At 37.1% G+C, this 21,173-nt stretch overlaps 2 protein-coding genes across 2 annotated transcripts in view; both read left to right on the forward strand.

Moving 5' to 3' along the window:
- Positions 1-215: 215 nt before the first annotated feature.
- LOC128745143 (histone deacetylase complex subunit SAP30 homolog) lies at positions 216-1,345 on the forward strand. Its single transcript, XM_053842144.1, has 3 exons — positions 216-596; positions 718-933; positions 999-1,345. Exons 1-3 carry the CDS (start codon positions 420-422, stop codon positions 1,125-1,127), a joined length of 522 nt encoding a protein of 173 aa, XP_053698119.1. The 5' UTR covers positions 216-419; the 3' UTR covers positions 1,128-1,345.
- Positions 1,346-1,690: 345 nt separating this feature from the next.
- LOC128745506 (prion-like-(Q/N-rich) domain-bearing protein 25) overlaps positions 1,691-21,173 on the forward strand; it is a 56,617-nt gene continuing 37,134 nt past the window's right edge. Inside the window, exons 1-2 of the mRNA XM_053842581.1 lie at positions 1,691-1,716; positions 2,120-2,145. Coding sequence (XP_053698556.1) covers positions 1,691-1,716; positions 2,120-2,145 — 52 coding nt within the window. The remainder of the gene's footprint in view (positions 1,717-2,119; positions 2,146-21,173) is intronic.

Below are 21,173 nucleotides of genomic sequence, written 5' to 3' on the forward strand. Positions count from 1 at the left end.
TTGCTAGATTGCAAACATGCGTGATAAACGCAGAAAAAAACCACGCTAATAATTTTCGCGTGGGACTCTAAATAGGTGGAAACTCCGCAATACTCAAAATACGTTCTTAATTTGAGATGGCGTCTCTCTATCTTTAACAGGCTCTCTAGTCGTTACTCTTTTTAAGGCTCTCTAGTAAATTCCTGGCTACTCCGATCGTAACATATGTGTGTTAGTGTTTATAGTGGAAGCCATCGTAAATGTTACGCGATTGAAAATGTTCGAAAAGTTTGTAGTTTCTTTGTAATTTTTGCTAGAACTGTGAAATTTATTCTAAAAGAGGATAGATCGGCATATAACAGTGCAAGTTTCAATCGTGAATCACATTACAGCCCGATAGCGGTTTCTAATCTGGTAGCGTTGTTCGCAAAGTTCCAATCATGAACAACAATGGATTTAGTACGGGAGAAGAGGACTCTCGTGGTCCAGCCGATCAAGTTTGTTGTCTCCTGGACGACGGCGAACGTTGTCGGAATCAGGCTGGGAATGCATCCTACAGCAAACGAATTCAGAAAACTGTAACCCAGCGACGGCTTAAACTGAGCATCGATTCGGCTGTAAGTATTGTTTATTACTGTAGTGTGAGTGTACGTGCAATGCACTATGAAAAATTCGTCGGAATATCTTTCCTCGATCATCATGGCAAGGCAGTTCCAATAGTTCAAGTTTCCTTTTAAGGCTCGTCATATCTACATTTGCGATTTCCACAAGGGACGCATTCAATGCGCTCGCACCAAGCGTCGCCGTCGTGATTCCGAAGATGACAGCAATGAAACCGATACCGACTTACCGGAGGTGGACCTCTATCAATTGCAGGTGAATACTCTGCGTCGCTATAAGCGCTTCTATAAGGTATCTACCAGACCCGGTATAAATAAAGCACAGCTTTCGGAGGTAAGGCAATGAATACTCAATGATTTTCAGTCAGCGAAATTGTTGCATTATAAACGAATTTTCAGACAATCATGAAGCACTTCAAAACCATTCCGATAAAGGAGAAAGAAATTCTGACTTACTTCATCTATATGGTCAAATCCAACTCGAACAAGCTGGACCACAAAAACAATGCCGGCAGCGAAGCTACATGAAAGTAGATTGACGTAGTCGCTATCGAAACGCGAACTGTTTCCTCTAGAGATGAAAAACAACGTGAGTAATATTAGGTTTTAAATTTTAATATTTCATTTTAAAATGTTTTCGTACTACGCTCCCAGTACTGTCAGTACGATGAAACTGTGCATTTGAAGAGTTAATACGAATTATAATATAAGCTCGATACCGATATTATGTTGTACACAGAAAGTAATGCCAGCGTGTGATAATTAATATCCGAAAGACTTGCTCTGGGGAGCTATTCCTATACTTTTGTATCAATCAAACAATCGGATGGATCGATAAAATTTCTTATGAGTCATTGATTCCTGATGGCTCAGCTGAGGTGCATTCAAAGAATTTGGACATTACTATTAAAAAGTCCTGTTTCAAGTTAGTTAGTTAAGTAATTAACTGGTAGGTACTCGAATGGTACGATTGATTGCTTTTCGAAGTCTATCTACGTTCTTAAAGGAAAAGCAGTTCATTTAAAATGTGCACACATCAATAGGAAGTGAATTATAAATAAACGGATTGGCCATACTCCAGTAAGACACAAATGATTATTTGCACTTCAACAGAACAGTAACTTGCACTATTTTTAGAATAGCTAAGGCTCAACATACAATAACAGCGTATTCTATTCTCGTAAACAATGTACACAATACTTTGAATATTTAATTTTCGATTCACTCTTCGCTTTAATAAGTTATGCGACCAACTGCTCCAGTTATATTTTTGGTTTCATTGATCGGACTGCGTAGTATGGTTTAGCGTCTTTAAGTTAGTGGTTTATTAGAAAAAATTGAGGTATTTTTCTCGAAGGTAAAAGATAAATGTCAAAGAGCATACAACAAAAAAAGTTCAGTTTGATTATTTGGAATCATTTGGAGAAATCTTAATTTCGATCGACTTATTTTGAACGAGTTGTTTCGCCCATTTCACTTCGCTGGCGGAATCGAGGATACGCTACAGACAAGCTATAAAGCTGTTTGTTTACATGGAAAAACCAAGGTTTCAGTTCAGTTCTACGTTCTACCAAGAGTAAAAACAGTGCAACATGTTGCGCATATAATAAAGCAACCTTTATTCATTTATACATACATTAACAGGAAATGGAAGGTCCGGGTTCCAACTTGATGAATCATCGTTTACTATCGGCTCTTCTTTGATGCATATCATATCAAGCATTGCTTCATTTTCTCTTGGCGACCACTTGACTTGCTCTGAACCGAGCTCAATATGCCCTGTCGAATAAATTGCATCCGTATAATGTCGAATATCATCGAATACAGAGGGATTATTTGCCTCCTCTGTTTTGATAGATCCTGGTTTAAGAAATGTGCCATTTTCTCTTTCAGTCAATTTTTGTATTGAAGACAATTCTATTTCCTTGATCGAGTTTGAGATAGAAATAATTCTCTTCATCGCAGTGGACTGCTGACATTCAGATTCCCTAGCAGGTAGATCTGCATCAGAAAGACTATTGCGAACTGTCGAATCTACGAAACCTTTACTGTTTCGTACAGGCAAGTGCGGGTGTCTGCGCATAAATCCGTATAACCACTCCTGACCAGCTAACTTAATATCATCCCACTTTACTGGATATTTCAAATTATTCGTGTTCGCAACTTCGTATGCCAACTGTCTTACTTCAAGTCTTGATAGTTTGTATCCATTGTTGGCACATTTTGCAATGCTTTCTGCCAAACTGTCTTCGAGACGAGTGTTGAATATTTTGCGCACCCCGTAATTCGGGCACATCTCGATGACTGCATCACCGTCTTCGCGTTGATTTTTTACATATCTATGCAACGTTGCAAAATTCAAGTTGGTTTCTTTTGCAACTTTACGAACGGAATTCCCTCGGAGGACTTTAAAAACAGCGTCCCGCATTATATCCGGCGAATAACGTTCTACGTTAGTTTTACGTTTGAAATTGCGTGGCATCTAAAATGGGAACGATTTAACCTATCACAACTGCTGAACTAGATTTATACTTAAAATTAAAGAAAACTTTTTTCACGATTGAATTCCGCCATTAATTTAATTCACGACAGATACTTATTTCGCCTACGACTTGCAGTCTTCATCAGTCTGTTTTCGACACTGATGTAGCCTGCAGTCGTAACAAGTGAAACAAGTTTTTTTAATTTCAATCTTCGTATTATGCTAAGACGCTCTAAAAACTTTGGTTAGACTTTTACTTACTGTTTCAATTATAAATACTGCAAAATTATTTCTCGCATATTTGATTCTCAATCAAACTAAAAATTGTTTTGATACCGTTGTTGTTGAGTGATTACCCGATAAAAAATCGCTCGTACTTCTCCGCTTCTATAAAGCTCTATAAAATAAAGTATGGCAAATTGCATAATAAACCTTTGCACGGTGCCTAACCTCAACTCTGGTTTGACGTTTTTGTGTGTTTTGTTTTGATTCCCTTTGTAACCTAATTTTATTGCTAGTGGGTTTATTACTTGTAATTCGTAGCACTTGCTTGCGGAAACCGGAAATACCCGACTTTTCCGAAGCAGAAAAATGATAACAGTTCTGTACAACATATATTTTTGTCCTTTTTGCAGTGTTTTGCTTCTGGGTCTTGCGAATAAGTAATCAAAACAAACCCCACAACACTGTCAAACCTGGGAAGAAGAAAAACGCACTGACATCTGCGTGCAATGCTTTATGCAAAAGCTTCGTACACCGATAAAAATAGACACGGCGCAGGTGTTACCAAAAGAATTTACACATGAATTTCAATGTGCAAATACCACGGTCCTGCTAGGCAGCCATGTTTTTGGAGTTAACATCTAACCATTTGCGTAAATGAAACAGCATGACACCGCTATATGTTCTGTTCCTTTCACTCTGCAAAGCCGGTATGCTGGCAGATGGGTAGTATTGTGCTTCCCGAGAAAATCTTTCGTTTTTCAGCTTTATATAGTTGTGCGCAAAGGTAAATCATGTATTATTGACAGTGTAAGCTCGTGTAAGTTTTCTATGTTTATGCTCTTATTCTTTGCTTAGATAACATTCGTTTTGTTCTATTACATACAGACTTACAAACAACACAGTCACAATGTTTTACGTTAACCGAGAATGATAAAATTTAAATGCTGATTGCGTTTGTAAAAAATTTGTGCATGTTTGAACGGGCAAACACGAAGCAAGCTACCCTAGCATTCAGCTGATGAGCGAGAGAGAAATATTGTTGCTTTTCTCATCACTCTTGCGTTGACAGTTTCTTACGAAATTTCGTGTGAGTGTAAAAGAGATACTTTGACTGCGAGCAACCAGAACAGAGCTGCGCGCAACTGTTAGGCGCACAACTAAACCTACGAAAGAAAAATTTTAGATAATAATCGCAATATTTTCAAATCTTAGCCAGATTTTTGCAAATAATACCCACGCCGGCAGTAGATGTTGGCTACTGTCAAACACATTGAGTAGGGATAGGGTTGCCAGTCCCTTGGCAAATATTGATAATTTTGTTTCATATATGCCAAACATTCGGATATCAAAACTTTTTCCCTTCGATTTAACGTGAAATAAAATGTATCATATGAAAAACCACGTTCAACAACCATGCTTTCTCGCAAACTTGCAGTCAACATGGTAGTCAAGGCCTTTGTCACTGCAAATCAACGTATTTTGAGGTAAAGTAGGTACTTTGCACCATGCGTCACGAGGTCTCTATTTTGCCGGGCCCACCTTACGCTCATTCTTGTGACGGCTTTTGGAGAAGCAGCAAGCAGCAGCTGGAGGATCTCTGGACCATGGACAAGCAGCAGAAGGGAAAACTGGTGGCAAAACCGGTAGCTGTGCAGTTGGGTGCGCTTTCGGACGGAAAGCCACTCACCCTTATTCTGCGAAGCGAGTGATGTGACCATTTGGAGTCGCCGCGAACTGGTGACAATTGTCACCTAGGTGACTTGCTTTGTCACCTAGGTGACACGGTTTGTTACTTAGGTGACAGGGGTTTGTTACCTAGGTGACTCGACTCGCCGTGGTGAGTCACGGCGAGTGCCAATTGTCGTATTGAGTCAAGTGACTAGGGTGACTGTCACAGCAAGCGGTCGTATAGACCCACTGGCAGCAGGAACTCGGTTGCTCACTGCTCAGCAATAGTAGCAATGAAAGAAGCCGAACACAAATCGACTTCTGTTTACGACAAAAGCGACACAACCCAAACTTGGCTGCGTAGTCCGAGGTTTGCATTCCCAGACGAATTTTCTAACCGCAAACGGACCACTTGCAGGGATGAATACATGCTCGGACGCTAAGACGCTGCAAGCTTTCATGCTGTGCAGCCCTTCTACTAGCTGAATATAAGAACCAACCAGTATCGCTCCAACTGTAAAGCAGTGAAGACGTCTCTGAAGAGCAGCTGAATAGTATTGTTTAAGTTCGTCTGCCAGTTCGTAGAACCACTGACGAACTGACAGGACACATAGAAGAAAATCCTTTAAAAACCATCGTCCTGCACATTTTGCTTGCACACTAGCACCCTCTGTTATGCATGTTGCGGAGTAGCTTGCATTTTCAGGGTTTTATGCTGTAGGGTTTTGTACTTTGAATGGTTTTATACTGAAAACTCAAAGCAACACACGCGCGCTGCGACGTGACCATGTTGCGAAACATGCTTTTTTGAAAAATGAATGGTTTTTTATTGGACGATGGAATTTTCGCGAGTGTCTTGTCTGTTTGTCTGTGGTAGAACTGTGCGCAACACATACAACTAACATACACGGAAAACAATGGCCGTAACGCCATATAACTTAGCCACAAATGGACCGTGTCTAAATACGCTTGTAATGAACCTCCAACAAACATTTTTGTTGTATAATAGCTTATCAAGCTTGTTTACTGCAAATTAGCTGTATAGTGGTTGAATAAACTGCTCTCCAAATAAAATGTTTGTTGGGCTAACTATCCCAAGTAACCAGTAAGCACTAAACACTAGTTTTTGACAACATTGTTAAGCATACAGAAGTATGATTAAAAGCTTATTTTTCTCTATATACTTCTGTAGAACTCATATAATAGCGGCCACAAGCATTCAATAAACATTATTAATGTTTGTTTCAGGCTTAACCGAAACGTCATTTTGTCTACATTATCGACGTATCTGAAAAGTATCGACGGCATATCGTTTGCTTGTTATGGAAAATAAAAATAGATTAATAGATATTGTCAATTGCAGGAAAAATTTACCAATCAATAAGTGCGCAATCGCTCATAAAAGTGCTATTTTAGCTTAAATCGTTTCGATCTCTTCGGCGCACTTATTGCTTGGAAGATAACGAAAAAGTGCGCCGAAGATACCGAAACGATCTAATGCAAAATAGCACTTTTATGAGCGATATCGCACTTTGGGTGGTACAATTTTCCTTGCAATTGACAATAAACAGAACCATTTTTTGAAATGCTGAATAATGTTACCACCTAGACAGGGCTCGAACCGGGAGTTAGCCATGCAACCTCATTCGTTATCTAAACCATAGCGGACGTGATTGAGTGAGTTGAAATTAGTCGTATTTAAATCTTGGTGATATTCTCTCTCATATCATAGCTACTTGTCCTGCATTACCAATAGGGTAGAAAAAGACGGCACGAAATAAGAAGTCAAGTACAAGCCGTTTATCAACACTTACGGCTCGTTTTAATATAATTGACTAAATGCATTATATTGCTACGTTATATGCGCATATATTGCTTTCTTTAATACTGATTTACGTTAATGCTTCTATGCATCAACAATGTTAATATACGTTTTAAAAGCATTAAGATTGCTAATATACAAAAGTTTGGCACCAGGGATGCAGAATTATTTCCAATATACGGTTTTGGATTAATGCTTATGGTTACTTGGGTAGTTCTGGAGTTATGAAGAAATTTATATTTCATTTGTATGAGAGCCCACCCTCCATCATAGAAAAAATTCTTGCCTCCAAAAACCTTCATATGCCGAATTTGGTTCCATTTGCTTGATTAGTTCTCGAGTTATGAGGGAATTTGTATTTCATTTGTATGGGAGCCCCCCATCCAAAATGGGGGAGGGGTCATAATTCCCCTCCTAAATAGGGTAGGGGTCTCAATGCACCATAAAAAAAATTCTTATCTCCAAAAATACCCACATGCCAAATTTTGTTCCATTTGCCTGATTTGTTCCCGAGTCATGCAGAAATTTGTGTTTCATTTGTATGGGAGCCTCTCTTCTTAGTGGGGTGAGGGGACTCTATTTTGCCATCATAAGAACCTTCCCCGGCCCCAAAAACCTCTACAGGCAAATTTTCACGCCAATCGGTTCAGTAGTTTTCGATTCTATAAGAAACATACCGACAAACAGAAATCCATTTTTATAGATACCGTCTTCAGGGGATACTTGCAACACCGGGGTTACTTGCAACACTTCTGCATTTCTGTGCATCGCGCTTTTGACAGCTCTAACGCATTTGTTTGTTAACATAACCATTTGTAGCCAATGCCATTTTAAAGAAGGGACGTTTAGCTATTGTTCAGTTAAGTGTAATCCATTCTATCATTGTTTTGCTTGTTTTTTACGATTGGAAGGTAATTTTACTTTTAGAGTAGGGAAAATGGATGTGCAAAGTTGCGTCAGTTCATTGACATAAAATTATTTTTTATCGTTTGGTTCCTGTACACAATTAGTGCATCATATAAGCTAACAATAGCAGCTTTGAGCCCTGTTTATATTTTGAACTTGGAGAGGAAACGATGAATTCTTGTTGTTACTTCCAATATGGCGCGGCTTGCAGTACGCAAAATTGATAATTATCGCAATAGACAGGATGTACAACGTAAGTTTGCATCTGTACGATGTTATTTTGTCTACTGCCATCTCCAGAAAAATTAAAATTGCGAAAAATTCCACGTGCTTTGAAACGGCAATTTGGATTTCGCTGACATGCTGCATTTTCGCCGAACAGCGATACACGAAATTGGGAAACAAAACATGCCTCCAGTATCTCTTGAAACTTCAAATAAACTCAAAATTTCTAAAAATAGTCATTCGCGGTTTGAAATTAAATTTAAAATCATACGAAACGCAAAATCAGAAAAGTGTTGCAAGTAATCGCGTTTCCTGGGTAACTTGCAACACCCCTATCACAGACTAACAGACATAACACTTCAAACAAATTTTCTAACAAAACATCGTTTCAATGACACCCCCAAAACTTGTAAAAACACTAGCATCAGCTGATGCAGTCTTCGCGCTACGCAAAGCAGCTTGCTATAAATTAAGCAATGCTATAAATTTACTTGTATATTATCTGACAACAGCGCCAACGCAAGCGAGCGGCGTTCTCGCGCAGCAACTGTTGTTTGAGTCATGGCTTAACTGAACATTTGCAATGATCGTTTTTATTGGCGATGGAATGAGGCTTCAGTGTTACGTCTGTTAGTATGTGCCCCTATTTTCGGTTCATTCTACAGATTCATTTAGTTGATAAATAAATCAAAAGTACTCATCACTATACAAGTTTTGGCTACTTACACTTGGACCTAAACGGTACACTTCAAAAGTTATACCAAGTCAAAGTTCAAAAGTGTTCCAAGTATCCCTGGATGACGGTATAGATTAAAATTTCATAATATTTTAATGGAGTCGCGTGGCGTACTGTACGATCAACACAATGAATCGATGCGATTTGTAATTACTATGCTGCAACACTGTTTACTTGTGAGTTGTGACATAAACTGTCGTGTGCAGTCAAATCAATTACCATCAAATCGATTTTTTGATGTTTATAAAACCAAATTAAATCAGCTCCTAAAAATTTTTTGCCCACGTAGCTTAAGAATAGAAGTCAAGAGCTACCAAAAACGAAGATGTATTTTCGTTTGAGTAATCTCACGCGAGGCGGCACCAAGGAGTTTGTGGCTCATCAACCGCAGGACAAAAGCAATCGATGAACGTGTCGGCAGGAGAGAAAGTGAGAAAGTGTAATAAATTATCCTTTACGATAGTAGGATACTATACTCAGTTTCCTGTGAGACTGAGAATGCGATCAATAGGAGAGAGTCGTTATCATGTTATACTAGATGAAATAGGAGAGCGTCGTTATTGTAGTACTGTGGGCCAAACCCATTTGTATTTTATTGGTTTGAACTCCTAGTAAAACCAAGTACTCTTACTTAAAAAATACTTACAGCAAAGAAATACCCGCGTTTTTATATTTTTCATGTTTTAAATAAGCCTGCCTGCCTGTTGCTTCTTAGAGGTTTGTGAACTTTAGAAATGTGGATTCTTTTTAAAATTCAGACGTGGATTCTCTCTGGGAAGAAAAATATGTATATATGATTGTCAACCGAGCAATCGCATGGTTGGAGTAGTAAAGCAATAAAGTTATAGTTCCGGTGCTAGTTCGTGAAAGGACATCAAACAAGGTCCTCGTATTTCGTTTATCTCGTCTTGTAAGTAACAGCCCAGAGAGGCACCACCTATTTGTTAGATGGAGGATAAAACAATTTACCAGTACCAACTGTAAACGATTAAGTTGTGAATATGTTAGAGATTGCATCTGATTCATGTTGCTGCAGTTCACTGATCTCCGGTTTATTTTCAGACTGTTCGATTAAGGTAGTTTTTTGATCAAATTTTCGGGGAATCAAAGCAAGGATTAGGCAATTTTGTTCATTTTGCTAATCCTTTATGGTAGTGGAAACATATTTATCTAAGTGTTGTGAATAGCGGTTTTTAGAATAACTTATTGACGGCAACTGTTAGAATAGGATTGAAGTGAAACAGGTAAATTTACATTTTTAATAACAATTGATTTATAAATCTCAGCTTGTCTAGCTTAGAAAAAATATCGCCTAGAATATGCATAAAATAATATACCGTGAATTCGGGTGAAATTGATCACTTTTTCGAGTATTTTTTAAATATCTTTGAATAGAAACATATTTAGGAAGATGATTCAATTTTAAAATAAGTACTGTAGTGCTGGCTACACGACAGTATCATCTATATCTTATATAAATAGTTTTATTTTAGATAAAACTTAATGTAATCGTGAAATTGAAAATTTACAAATAACGGGTGAAATTGATCACGTAGAAATCAAGACGATATTGCTATTAAACCATACGCTCTGACAGCAATAACCTAACGTGCAGTATAAAATCTGGCGTAATCGAGATATTGCCTGTATGTAGGCAACAATGTCGCGTACAGCAACTAGCACAAAAATCAAACAGTCAGCTCTACATTAGCATGGTGGATGCATCTGCTAAATAAATATGAACGATAGAAAAGATATTAAGCCAATTTTAGCATCGTAATCGTTTGTTTTTGTTTAAACATTGCTGTATATATGTGTAAATGTACGATTTTCGTATACAATCTTCACCAATCTAGTGAAACAAATAATTTAATTCTCCTCATATACGGGAGCTTGACTGTCTCTTTGAATGTGTAGTTGCATTTCGCTATGTAAGCACAAACCGATCTCTTGCACTCTCATGCAACTGCCATATGGAGCGTTTGTAAAATTTGTGCGAAGTATTGACTGTCTTTTGCACCCTTTTATAAATCCCTATTCTGCTTCACAGAAAGAATAAACTTTCGCAGGTGGCAGCTCCATTTCGCACCCATAGCGATCTAGAAATCTATGTTGCCTCAGTTCATGATGTTATCAATCGTTTTATTTCGTAATAGGTCAAATCAAACAATTTCTGTCGCATAATTTTATTCATGGAAATTATCAAAGCACAGCCAGATAATTAGAGAATCGAATTAGTTCTATCAAAATTTCCTTCTGCAACGAAATTTGTGTTAACAGCAAGGAGTTTTATCGGGCATGTTGAAAATTGCGATTCGATCAAAATAGTAAATTTTAAAAAATCAAGCCATTTACAAGATTAATCTTGCTGAAAGCCAAGTGACTTTGACCTGTAACTCAATCTTTATATGGATGGGTGCATATTCAGCTTTATGAATCAGTATAAACGTAGAATAAAGAGTTTTTTACTCGTTGGTCCAAGGTGATCAATTTCACCCGACTGATCAATTTCGCCCGAATCGACGGTAAATAATATTGTGCGTTTTACGCGCATTAAGAACTGTTCACTTTATAAAGTTTTTGCTTATTTTTGACTAGAAACTGTCAACTTTCGAACAAATTTACAAGTCCTAGTTATACGAAACAAAATTATTGCTCTTATTGAAATGTGAAATATGAGATTTTTCGCTTGTTCCTGAAGAATTCTTCAAATTTTTTAATAGCGCACATGAGATTTTGCACAGCTTTCGTCGAAACTGCAGCAAAACGCCGTGGACCACATTTTCTAGACACTTTCAACAGAGTTGGTTTCTCTTCCATCTTTCTTAAAGTTCAAACACGCGTCATTGATTTCTGGGATTGCAAAAGCAGTTTTTACGCTCAAAACAAAAAAAAAGTTTACCATTGAGTTCTTTGCGGCTATCAGAATACAATTTAAGATGCCAATTTATAACAGCAGTCCACTCAGAAAACTGGTATACAGCAATGTGGAGTAAAAAATCCTAGATATGCCAATAAACGGTTCATTTACTGCTTATGTTAATGCTTATTTATTTCCTGGGAAGTTTTAATTTATCCTGACGATTTATTTCATGTTTTATTAATTGGTATTTTTCAATAACTATATATTTGCAACAAACTAGTAACTAATAATGTAATGTATATACTGGAAACTATCACTTGTTGTTCTTACCTAGCCCCGATGATGGGTAACATCTACCCGAAACCGGTTGGCGAATAAGGTAAATGCTTATTTTATTTTGTAAGAACAACAAGTGATAGTGTCCAGTATATACATTACATTATTAGTTCAATAGTTCTTACGTTGCACGAAGATACGAAAGTGAAAGTAAACTAGTAACTTTGAATGAAAGTTAAATAAAATTCAATATTGATACGTATTAACGCAGGTTTCCCGTAGTCCAGTCCACATGGGCAAATTGTGCTTGACTTCAAATTGCTGTTATTTGAAAAAATTCTGATTCAGGTTCGATTCTGAAAATGAAACATATGCTGGAAACAATTGTAGAAGAACTTCTGTTTGTTTCATTCATTTGCATCGACGATATCGGGCCTTGACAATGACTGTGTCTGTGACAGCGGTAATGATATGTAAACCAAGTTTTGTCTCGTTCCTAAATAACTTTTTGAGTAAGTTTTATTCGAGATACACTAAGTTATTGATCGTTTTCTGTCAGGAAAAGTGTTTATAAACTTAACACGATGACCGTATAAGTATAGTAAACAGTCAACTTGAAAGTGACTACAAGCAAAAGTTTAGATGAGTAAAATTTATGGTGCTTCTTACACATACATACAATTGGTGGCAATTCTTGAATTGTCAACTAACATTAGAAAAGGGCGAATAAGCCAAACGTCAAACAGAACGAGTGAGAGTTCATTTTCCTATGCTGCTCCAGCAAAAAATAACTCTCTCTCGGTCCGTTTGACGGTTGGCTTATTCGCCCTTTTCTAATGTTGGTCGACAATTATACCTCAGAAATTTGCATTTTTGACTTTTGATGTAGGACTACGTCTTTCAGAAAGGTAGCGGGTATAGGGTGTCATTCCAAAAAATCTTTCTCGAAAAGTGGTCAGGTTTTGAACGCTAATAGCTTAGTTCGATCGATTTTTAATATTCTTACACCAATCGATCGGAAAATTTTCGAAGAATTGGCCCAAACGAAGAAAAGTATGGATTCTTGATGTTGAACTATTAAAAACTTGAAAATAATGAACCTATGTTTCTGACCAGAATTTTCGCTTCGTGATTGGTTGTTGGAAATGACGCCATCAAAGTGGAAACGCGTTTTCACGGTTCGGCTTATAATTCAGTCAATTTTCGATAGATTTCAAAGATATTTACACCAAATGATCGGAAAATCGATTTGGAAAATATTGAAAATATAAAAAAACTATTGGTTTTCAATGCGCGTCATTGAAAAATTTAAAATAACTCTAACTCGGTCGTACTAGAAATTGTCGCTTTGTGATTGGTTGGAATAATTTCCAATTATTATCGAACAAGTCTTGGTACAATTTAGGAATCAACGAGAAAGTCGATGGAAAATTCTATTTAATTCTACTATAACAAAGTTACAAGAGAACTAAATGAAATTCTACCATTTCTCCTTGATTGCCATTTGCCTTGATAATTCCTTATTGTGCTCAATATTAAATAATCGTTACGTTGAAAAATTGAAGATAGAATTAACAAAAGGGCAAATGTCGCAAGCGTAAACAAACCGAGTGAGGGTTGATTTTCCTATGCTGGTCCAGCAAACAATAACTCTCACTCGTTTAGTTTACATTTGCGACATTCGCCCGTTTGTTAATTCTATCTAGAATTGTCTGCCGTGAATAAGTGATAGCAATTAAAACCAAGTAAACACCAAATTAAACACTGATTCGCCGCAACCAAATCGCAGGAAAACGCATTAAAACTAAACCCAATGTTTTATTTTAATAAATATTGCTGGCTCAATAAACTTTACTGTGATCAGCGGAGAACAATAATCTTTTATATCTTCATAAAAGCATGTTTTCATCCTTAAAAGGACGGTGTCTGGTAATTGATACATCTGTTAGTAATATCGGCATTCTTCTCACTTTTCTTGGGCAATACAACAGCTTGAATGTTTGGCAAAACACCTCTAGTAACTCCGAAGAAAAGTTTGTTCATTTTTCCGTCAATACGGACAGCCAGCTGCAGATTGGTCTTCTCGTCACCACAAAATCTGCCCGCCTCACAGTGGGACCATTCTGGAAAAAGGCGGTCAAAAGTCTTTCTCGCTTTTCTTGACGTTTTCGAGCTTAGGTATCTTAGGAGAAGTTTCATAAAAAAGTATTCTGCATCCAATGACATTTTTATATAATTAGATATTAAGGGGATAACAAATTTGAAAAAATTCACATTTTATAGAAACTAGATAGCATGGTCATGTGTTCGGCAAAGTTGTAGAACTTTGAATTTCATTAAACTTTGCTGAAGATACTAAGTATCTGCATCATATGGTTTGCGAGATATAATTGACTTTCTGTCGTGATCCCCTTAAAATCAGTTTTTTAAACTTTTTGTACACAAGACCTTATCTAACAGGTTCGACATGTTCTACAAACTTTTGGATACTAACAAAATACGTAACTTTCTAAAATGTGTTAATATCATTTGTTGCTTTATTTGCTTTAAAAATTGATTAGAAGCATAAATTTTACCGTTTTGACAAGTATTTTTTTCCGTAAATAGGCACCTACTGGCAGCTAAAGTTAGCATCGCATGAACTGCCATAGAATATAGTATAAGTGTGCCAAAAATCTCGGCCGGGTCTGGTCGGGAATTTTGGTTATTTCAATTATGAATTACATTCATATATGCTGGTTTTAGTAAGTTATCAGGGTTTTATTATTCGTATATGTTTATAATAATTTCATAGGACCTCATCCACGTCTGTTTCGCTATCTGTTGCAGAATTATTTTCGTTCTGGTACATTACTACATCTGCGAAATTACTACTGCTGGTTTATGGGCGCACGTAATTTTTTTTGGCAGCAAAACGTGAACGACTCACTGGTAACTTTGCTCTTTTGTTCAAACTGAAATTGAAATGCTCCATTTTATTCAACGTAGATGATAGAATGATGGACCATGAAAAATAGGCGGGACCGATTCTTGTCGCTTGCTCTGGTACATAACATGAGGTAAGCCGGCGAACAGCATTATTCAAACGCTAGCTGAGCCACTGCCAAAATCGTACTGGCATGTCTGGACGAAAGAAAGAGAGCGGCGTAAACAGAGATGTCAAAAATGCTGTTCAAATATTACGAATACGGATTAAGATGTCCTCCATTATGGATCGTAAAAAGCTGCAAAAAGCAAATAGACGGAAAAGTTTATCCAATAATTTCAGCAATTCAATGGAAAAGCGTAATATCAAAACACTGACGAACGAATCATAAATGTTTGAAGGAAGAGATTGGTAAAGCTGACATTTTGGAACCACTCTAATTCAGAAAGGAGTATTCTAAGCGCCGAATAACATAATACAGGTCTAAAATTTTCCAAAATAGAACAAGTAGGTATGCAAAACTGAACCACTTTTAAATTTAAATAGTTGTACTCTTTTTCATGAAATTGCTATTTTATGTTAGAAATGGCTCGTGTAGAACTTCGAGCACTTACTTTCAACGCATTTTTCTTCTTTTCATTATTTTGTAACACGAAAAGATCAGATTTAAAGTGACAAACTGATGCTATAAATGAAATTTCGATACCATTCTACCATGACAAAGAAGACATGTTGGTATCACGACGGGGTGATGAAATATAACAATCAGGGCGCATTCGATAAAAGCGCAACGTCATCGATATTGATTGACATAGACAATATCACGGATTTATTTCAAAGTTCCTACATTAGTTATTCATGTATGCTTGAAATTATTAAGCAGCCTGTCTTTGCTAAATCACGACAATCTGTGAATTGCACTGTCAAGCTAGAAATTTGCACGTTATTCTTGGCCAAAACGGTGTCATTAAAAATCAATCAAATTGTAAGAAAACGAAAATCATCAACCGTATGGATCAACATGTTGCTAACGACTTTCGAACAATAAAGCAAGCTAATCACTGCAATCGAGGATCATCTGGTGATTTCTATCTTGCATTGACAGTAATTTTGTTTGAAATCGCTTCTAATGTATCAATATTAGCACGCAAATACCGCGCTTGGTCGTGTTTGATTCATTGATGATTTAACGATCAAATAAATTTACTACTTCGTGCCGTATGTTGTTGCTGCTGCTGCTTTTGCTTGACATGGGGTGGCTTGGTGATTCATTAAAATATGTGGGACATCAGGACAACCATCGAGCGGGAGAGCAACAACAAGGCTTCGAAACAGCCCTCAATGGTATAGGGAACTAGTGGTGAAGTGGGTTTCACCGATTTTGTAATTTGCCAAACCTAAATTTAATTGCCCCCTACAAATAGGCTGTCGAACCAATTAAGTTCTATTGTGCTCGGCCAGTAGGATATCGAACAAACTATATCGAGGAGAAAGCCATGCGCCACTTGGGATATTGGCACCAAGAAGCAAAAACAATGTCGAACTAGAAGTAATTTGTTGGTTGTAATCATATTTATGTTGTGGTTTCTCGCGTTCGCTCGGGAGTCGATGGCTTGCGTTTGGTCGGAACATCGGAGAAGGATTTTCTTTCCGGCTGTGCGCTGTCTAACATTTTCCACATCTCGACAGTGAAGTTTCCCTTCGGCGTAAGTCTCGGGCATGTTCGTGTGTAAGTGATTACTCATTTTTCGTTGGACGGTTATTCACGTTCGATTGCCGTATTGTGTTCTAAACAGTTAAAGTGTTGTCTTCTTGGTGGATGAATGGTCAGGATCAGGATAGAGGTGAAATGTAACCAACGGTGGTCGAGGTTTTCCGCACCTTGAATAAGCAACGCGGAACAACCGAAGGACAGTTGTCGTGTTAATGGTGATTAACTTAAAGCCACCAGAAACAATCGGTGTCCGTGTTGTGCACGCAAGAGGTTTGTGCTTCTAGATTGATAGATAATATAGGAGCTATTTTTGTTGCATTGAATTTGGAATTGCTCGCTCATTGGTTTTTTCGATCGCTTGATTAAGGAGTGATAGTATAGGAAGAAACGTTGTACACAACGCAGAAAAATGGTCCAGTTTTTGAAAACTATGCTGAATAATATATTTCAATTTCGAAAACAGTGATCGCCCATCATTAATGTGCAACTGTAAGGCCGCATTTGATTTATGATCCAGATTATTTGTGGTGTTATCTTGTGCTGGAACAGAAAATCGCAGATTATTTATATACATATATAGGTTAATGATTTTGCTTTACTGGTTTGGTAATGTGACATTATGTTATCAGATTAAGGAGAAATCGCATGTTTGCACAACTAACAAATCAATATGAACAAATAATATACAACGCGCCATTTTTGATGGATATTTTTCAAACCAGTAAACAGCGAGTAAGGACAACATATATCCAACATTTGTGTAGATGTGCAGAAATATGACATTCGAACATTTGTGAGTCGGCCATTAGATCTATTATGCCATTTGTTGTTTCGGTCATTCGTAGGTAATCTTTGCTTGCTATAAAAACATTGGTATAATCATAAGGTACCATTTGACATAAATGCGTTTGGCATAACGACCATGTGGCCTTTAGTACTCATTACAAGTTGAGAGACCTATTTACCGTGTCAGTAGCAAATGTTCCTTAGATGATTCAGGGCGTAGGCCTTAAGGGGGCATAGTACTTTTTACACCATATTTTTTGCCTAATTTCAAATATTTTATTCTCGATAACGCGAAAAGCGAATCGATTCGGGTTTTTTGCATTCCAAACATTGCACTTTATACTAATATTTACAATTTTGTTTGCATATGTGAACCCCTTCCCCTCTCCCCTACGGCTCCTTGAACATGATCGTTCGAAAAAAACATGATTTGCGGTACCATGGATTGGCGCTGGGGGTCTTATCCGAATTGCAAAATTCCAAAACGACATGAAAGTATATTAAATTATCTCGTGTTTGACCCATCCTTTTTTTAAAATTCGAACGCATAACAAAATGGCGGACATTCAAACATAAAACTAAGGTTTTTAGTCGAAAAAATTGACTTTAAACATTTCTAAAAAATACAAAAATAGTAATATCAAAAAAAGGATGGGTCAAACACTAGATAATTTTGTTGGTTTTAAAACAAAAAAAGAATCATGAGAATTGCTTGAGCCGTTCTTGAGATATTTATGGTACCGACTTTCAAAACCTGGTTTCGAGAAAAACGACGTTGAACTTTTTATTCGCCGTGTAATCGCTCCAGACATGCGCGGTACAAATAGCTGTAACTTTGTCAATTTTTGGAATTCATTGAAATGACTTGAAACACATATGGTCAAAATGTTAATCTTTCGAAATAATCATTAAAAAAAATTTCGATTTTTTTAAGTTGAAAAAGTACTATGCCCCCTTAAGTAAAGAGCCAAGGTATACAAATTCGTTAAGTACATCGAACCAATCGCCGTCGATTATTGTCAATACTGCCCAAGAGGCATCGGTTGGTGTCGATTTCGCTGGCCAGCATAAAGTTTTGAACGTATTTATCAACCGGTGCAGATTAGTGGCCAGTTTTTCTGCTGGGCTCTTCTTAATAAACTCCGCTGGTTCGACTGGTTGGGTGGCGTCCTTAACTACGCCTATTGTTGGAACTGTAGTATCCACGAAATTGTATTCTTCGCCACCGCACAGTGGTCCAAACGGGTGAAAAGTGGAACTTTTTTCCTATCGTCTTTCGTTTTTATTTTAGCAATATAGTAACTACGGAACTTTTGTTTATAGGAATACCTTCATAATTTGAAACTGTCAAAAGTTACTCATGGCTTACTTTGATAAAAATAAAAAAATAAATTTTTTGTGTTGGAAAACACAGACATAGTTTCTTCAGCAAAGTTGTAGCAAATATAAAGGCAAACAAATTTACTGAAGAAATGATATTTCTATCTCTTTCGTATGTGTGTAGAGATATTAAACATTTTCTGTGGAAGTTCTTTGAAAATTGCATGTATATGCATTACTTTTATTGGTTGCATTTTACAAGAACATATTGTTCTAGGCAATTATCCAAGCACTCAAAACACACATTTTTGCAAAAGGACGCAAATATCTACGACCTTTCTTTACAAAGTTATAGCTTATTTAAGCTTTATTTTGCCTTAACTTCACCTATCGGATAAAATGGGGCAAGTAAATATATAAAATCAGTGCTTCACCTTGAAGCTTAGGTCAGGTGCTACAAACTTGCTTAGGTGCTGCTTGTCTCCACCCACCCATATGAGAGTGCCGTCATCCGGGGCGATATTGTGCCAAAAAAGCATATATTTTTGTTTTTAGCTCAGTATACACACAATTTAGGAACTAAGTTGATTTCAAACCTGTCTATATAGTTGTAAATTGTTCAATTAACAACTACCGTAGAGATGGTTTAGTTACAATGAAACCTAATTTTATATTAGTGCTTGAACTTTGGCACAATCTCACCCCTTCTAGGAAGTGACATTGTGCCAAAAACATAATGTTAGGCTAAAAACGTAAACAGTGAACATTAGCATGTTTATAAACAATACACATAAATATCAGTATAAAGTAGGTAACAAGGGGCCGTCCATGAATTAAGTGAACTATTAGGGGCAGGGGGTCGGCAAAAAACAACGCATCATACAAAAAGTATGAACGAAAATAACCCGGAGAGGTCTGATATAACTAAAAATGAGTTCGTAGTCAATGGGCAGCCTTTATATAGCCAGTAGCGTTTGTAGGGTTAACAAGGGGGAGATATATGAAGGGGTGTATCCTAAGGGGACATACCTATTTGATCATTAAACAAAAGTAACCAATACTTCGTTCGAAAACCCGCGGCCGCAGAACATATAGCCTACCCCACCCCCCTCCCCCTCCCTAAAACTGGCAATTTATACACGGTATAATATATCCGTCTTATATTAGAGTGTTTATTCAAAGTATCTGATATTTCCAGAGAAAAAGTAAAAATTAGTTTAAATTATTTAGCAGACCTATGATGCTGTTTGCTCCAACATGAATGATGCAATCTAATCTATGAAAATATTGTGCCCAACAGTAAAGAATGTTAGTGTGCTAGTGTATACTGACGTATTTTTTTTTGTGTATGTGAAATCCACAAATTGGATCGATCATTATGGCTTGGCACAATCTCACCCCCGTGAAGCTCGAAAAGTACAAAGTTTCGAAAAATATTATTTTCGTATTCAAAACTTATCCAACGCATAATAACCTTTCAATACATTGTAAATGATTAGTTTATATACCTTAAAGATAGCAAGATGATGCGATTTCTTGTTTGGGTTGGTTTATGCGGGAGATTTTTTACAAGCGTTATTTCCGCGTATTTTTGATCGCGAACTTTGAAACCCTGTTTAGGCTAAATAGTTTGCTAATATTATCTGTGTTCTATTCTAAGTTATGAATAAATATGTTATGTTCATCATCATTTTGAATTTAGGTCACCAGTTTCTATAGATATAATAAATTTTCACAAATAAACATTTTTGGTTTTTGGCACAATCTCACCCCCGTGGCACAATCTCACCCCGGATGGCGGTACGGTAAGCATATGTTTTACGTGTTTTGCGTACGCCATAAGCTTAATACACGCACACTGTTAAACCATTTTATAGAACACAAAAAACAAGCAAATTTATAGCTGAATACTATAAGCTTTGAGAACGAAAGAAAAACAATACGTTCGAAGAAAGATTTAAGCAATGGAAAAAAAACTATTAAAACATGATTTCCGTACTCTAATAAGGGTAGGTGGGGAGAAGGATCATCTATACAAGTTTACGGTACTTGATTCAAGCTTTAAGGTGAAGCACTGATTTCATATCTTCACTTGCCCGATTCTACCCTATCGGCTCGTGAAGTTAAAGAAAAATAAACGTTAAATAAGCGATAACTTTGCAAGGAAATTTTGAGTACTTCGATAATTGCTTAGAATAGTGATGGGGATGGCCAGTGCGGCCCTTCGTGATGATTCGTGCGACCCGCGGAATGGTTTGAGGGATGGCAGACTTATGAATACTCTCAGTCACTCAGTTCAGTAGATCTGATTACTTTCCGGTTTAAATCTTGTGGTGATTCCTAAAAATCGGCTTTTACTGCCGGCTATTTTGCATTTTGGTATGCGCAAGAATGGCCAGAGGTCATTGCGGCCCGCGGACTCATGGGGCCTATCTAATTTGGCCCGCACCACGCCTATGCCTGGGCACCACTGGCTTAGAACAACGTGTTCTTGTACAATGCAACCAACAAAAGTTAAGTTTGAAACACTAATTTTAAAGGAAGTTTTTAAGAAAATGCTCATTAGTTCTGCACTGGATGGAGATAGAAATGTTATTTCTTCGGCAAATTTGCTAGTTCGAAAAC

Source organism: Sabethes cyaneus, chromosome 1 (genome assembly GCF_943734655.1).
Source record: "Sabethes cyaneus chromosome 1, idSabCyanKW18_F2, whole genome shotgun sequence".
In the NCBI taxonomy this organism is placed as follows: domain Eukaryota; kingdom Metazoa; phylum Arthropoda; class Insecta; order Diptera; family Culicidae; genus Sabethes; species Sabethes cyaneus.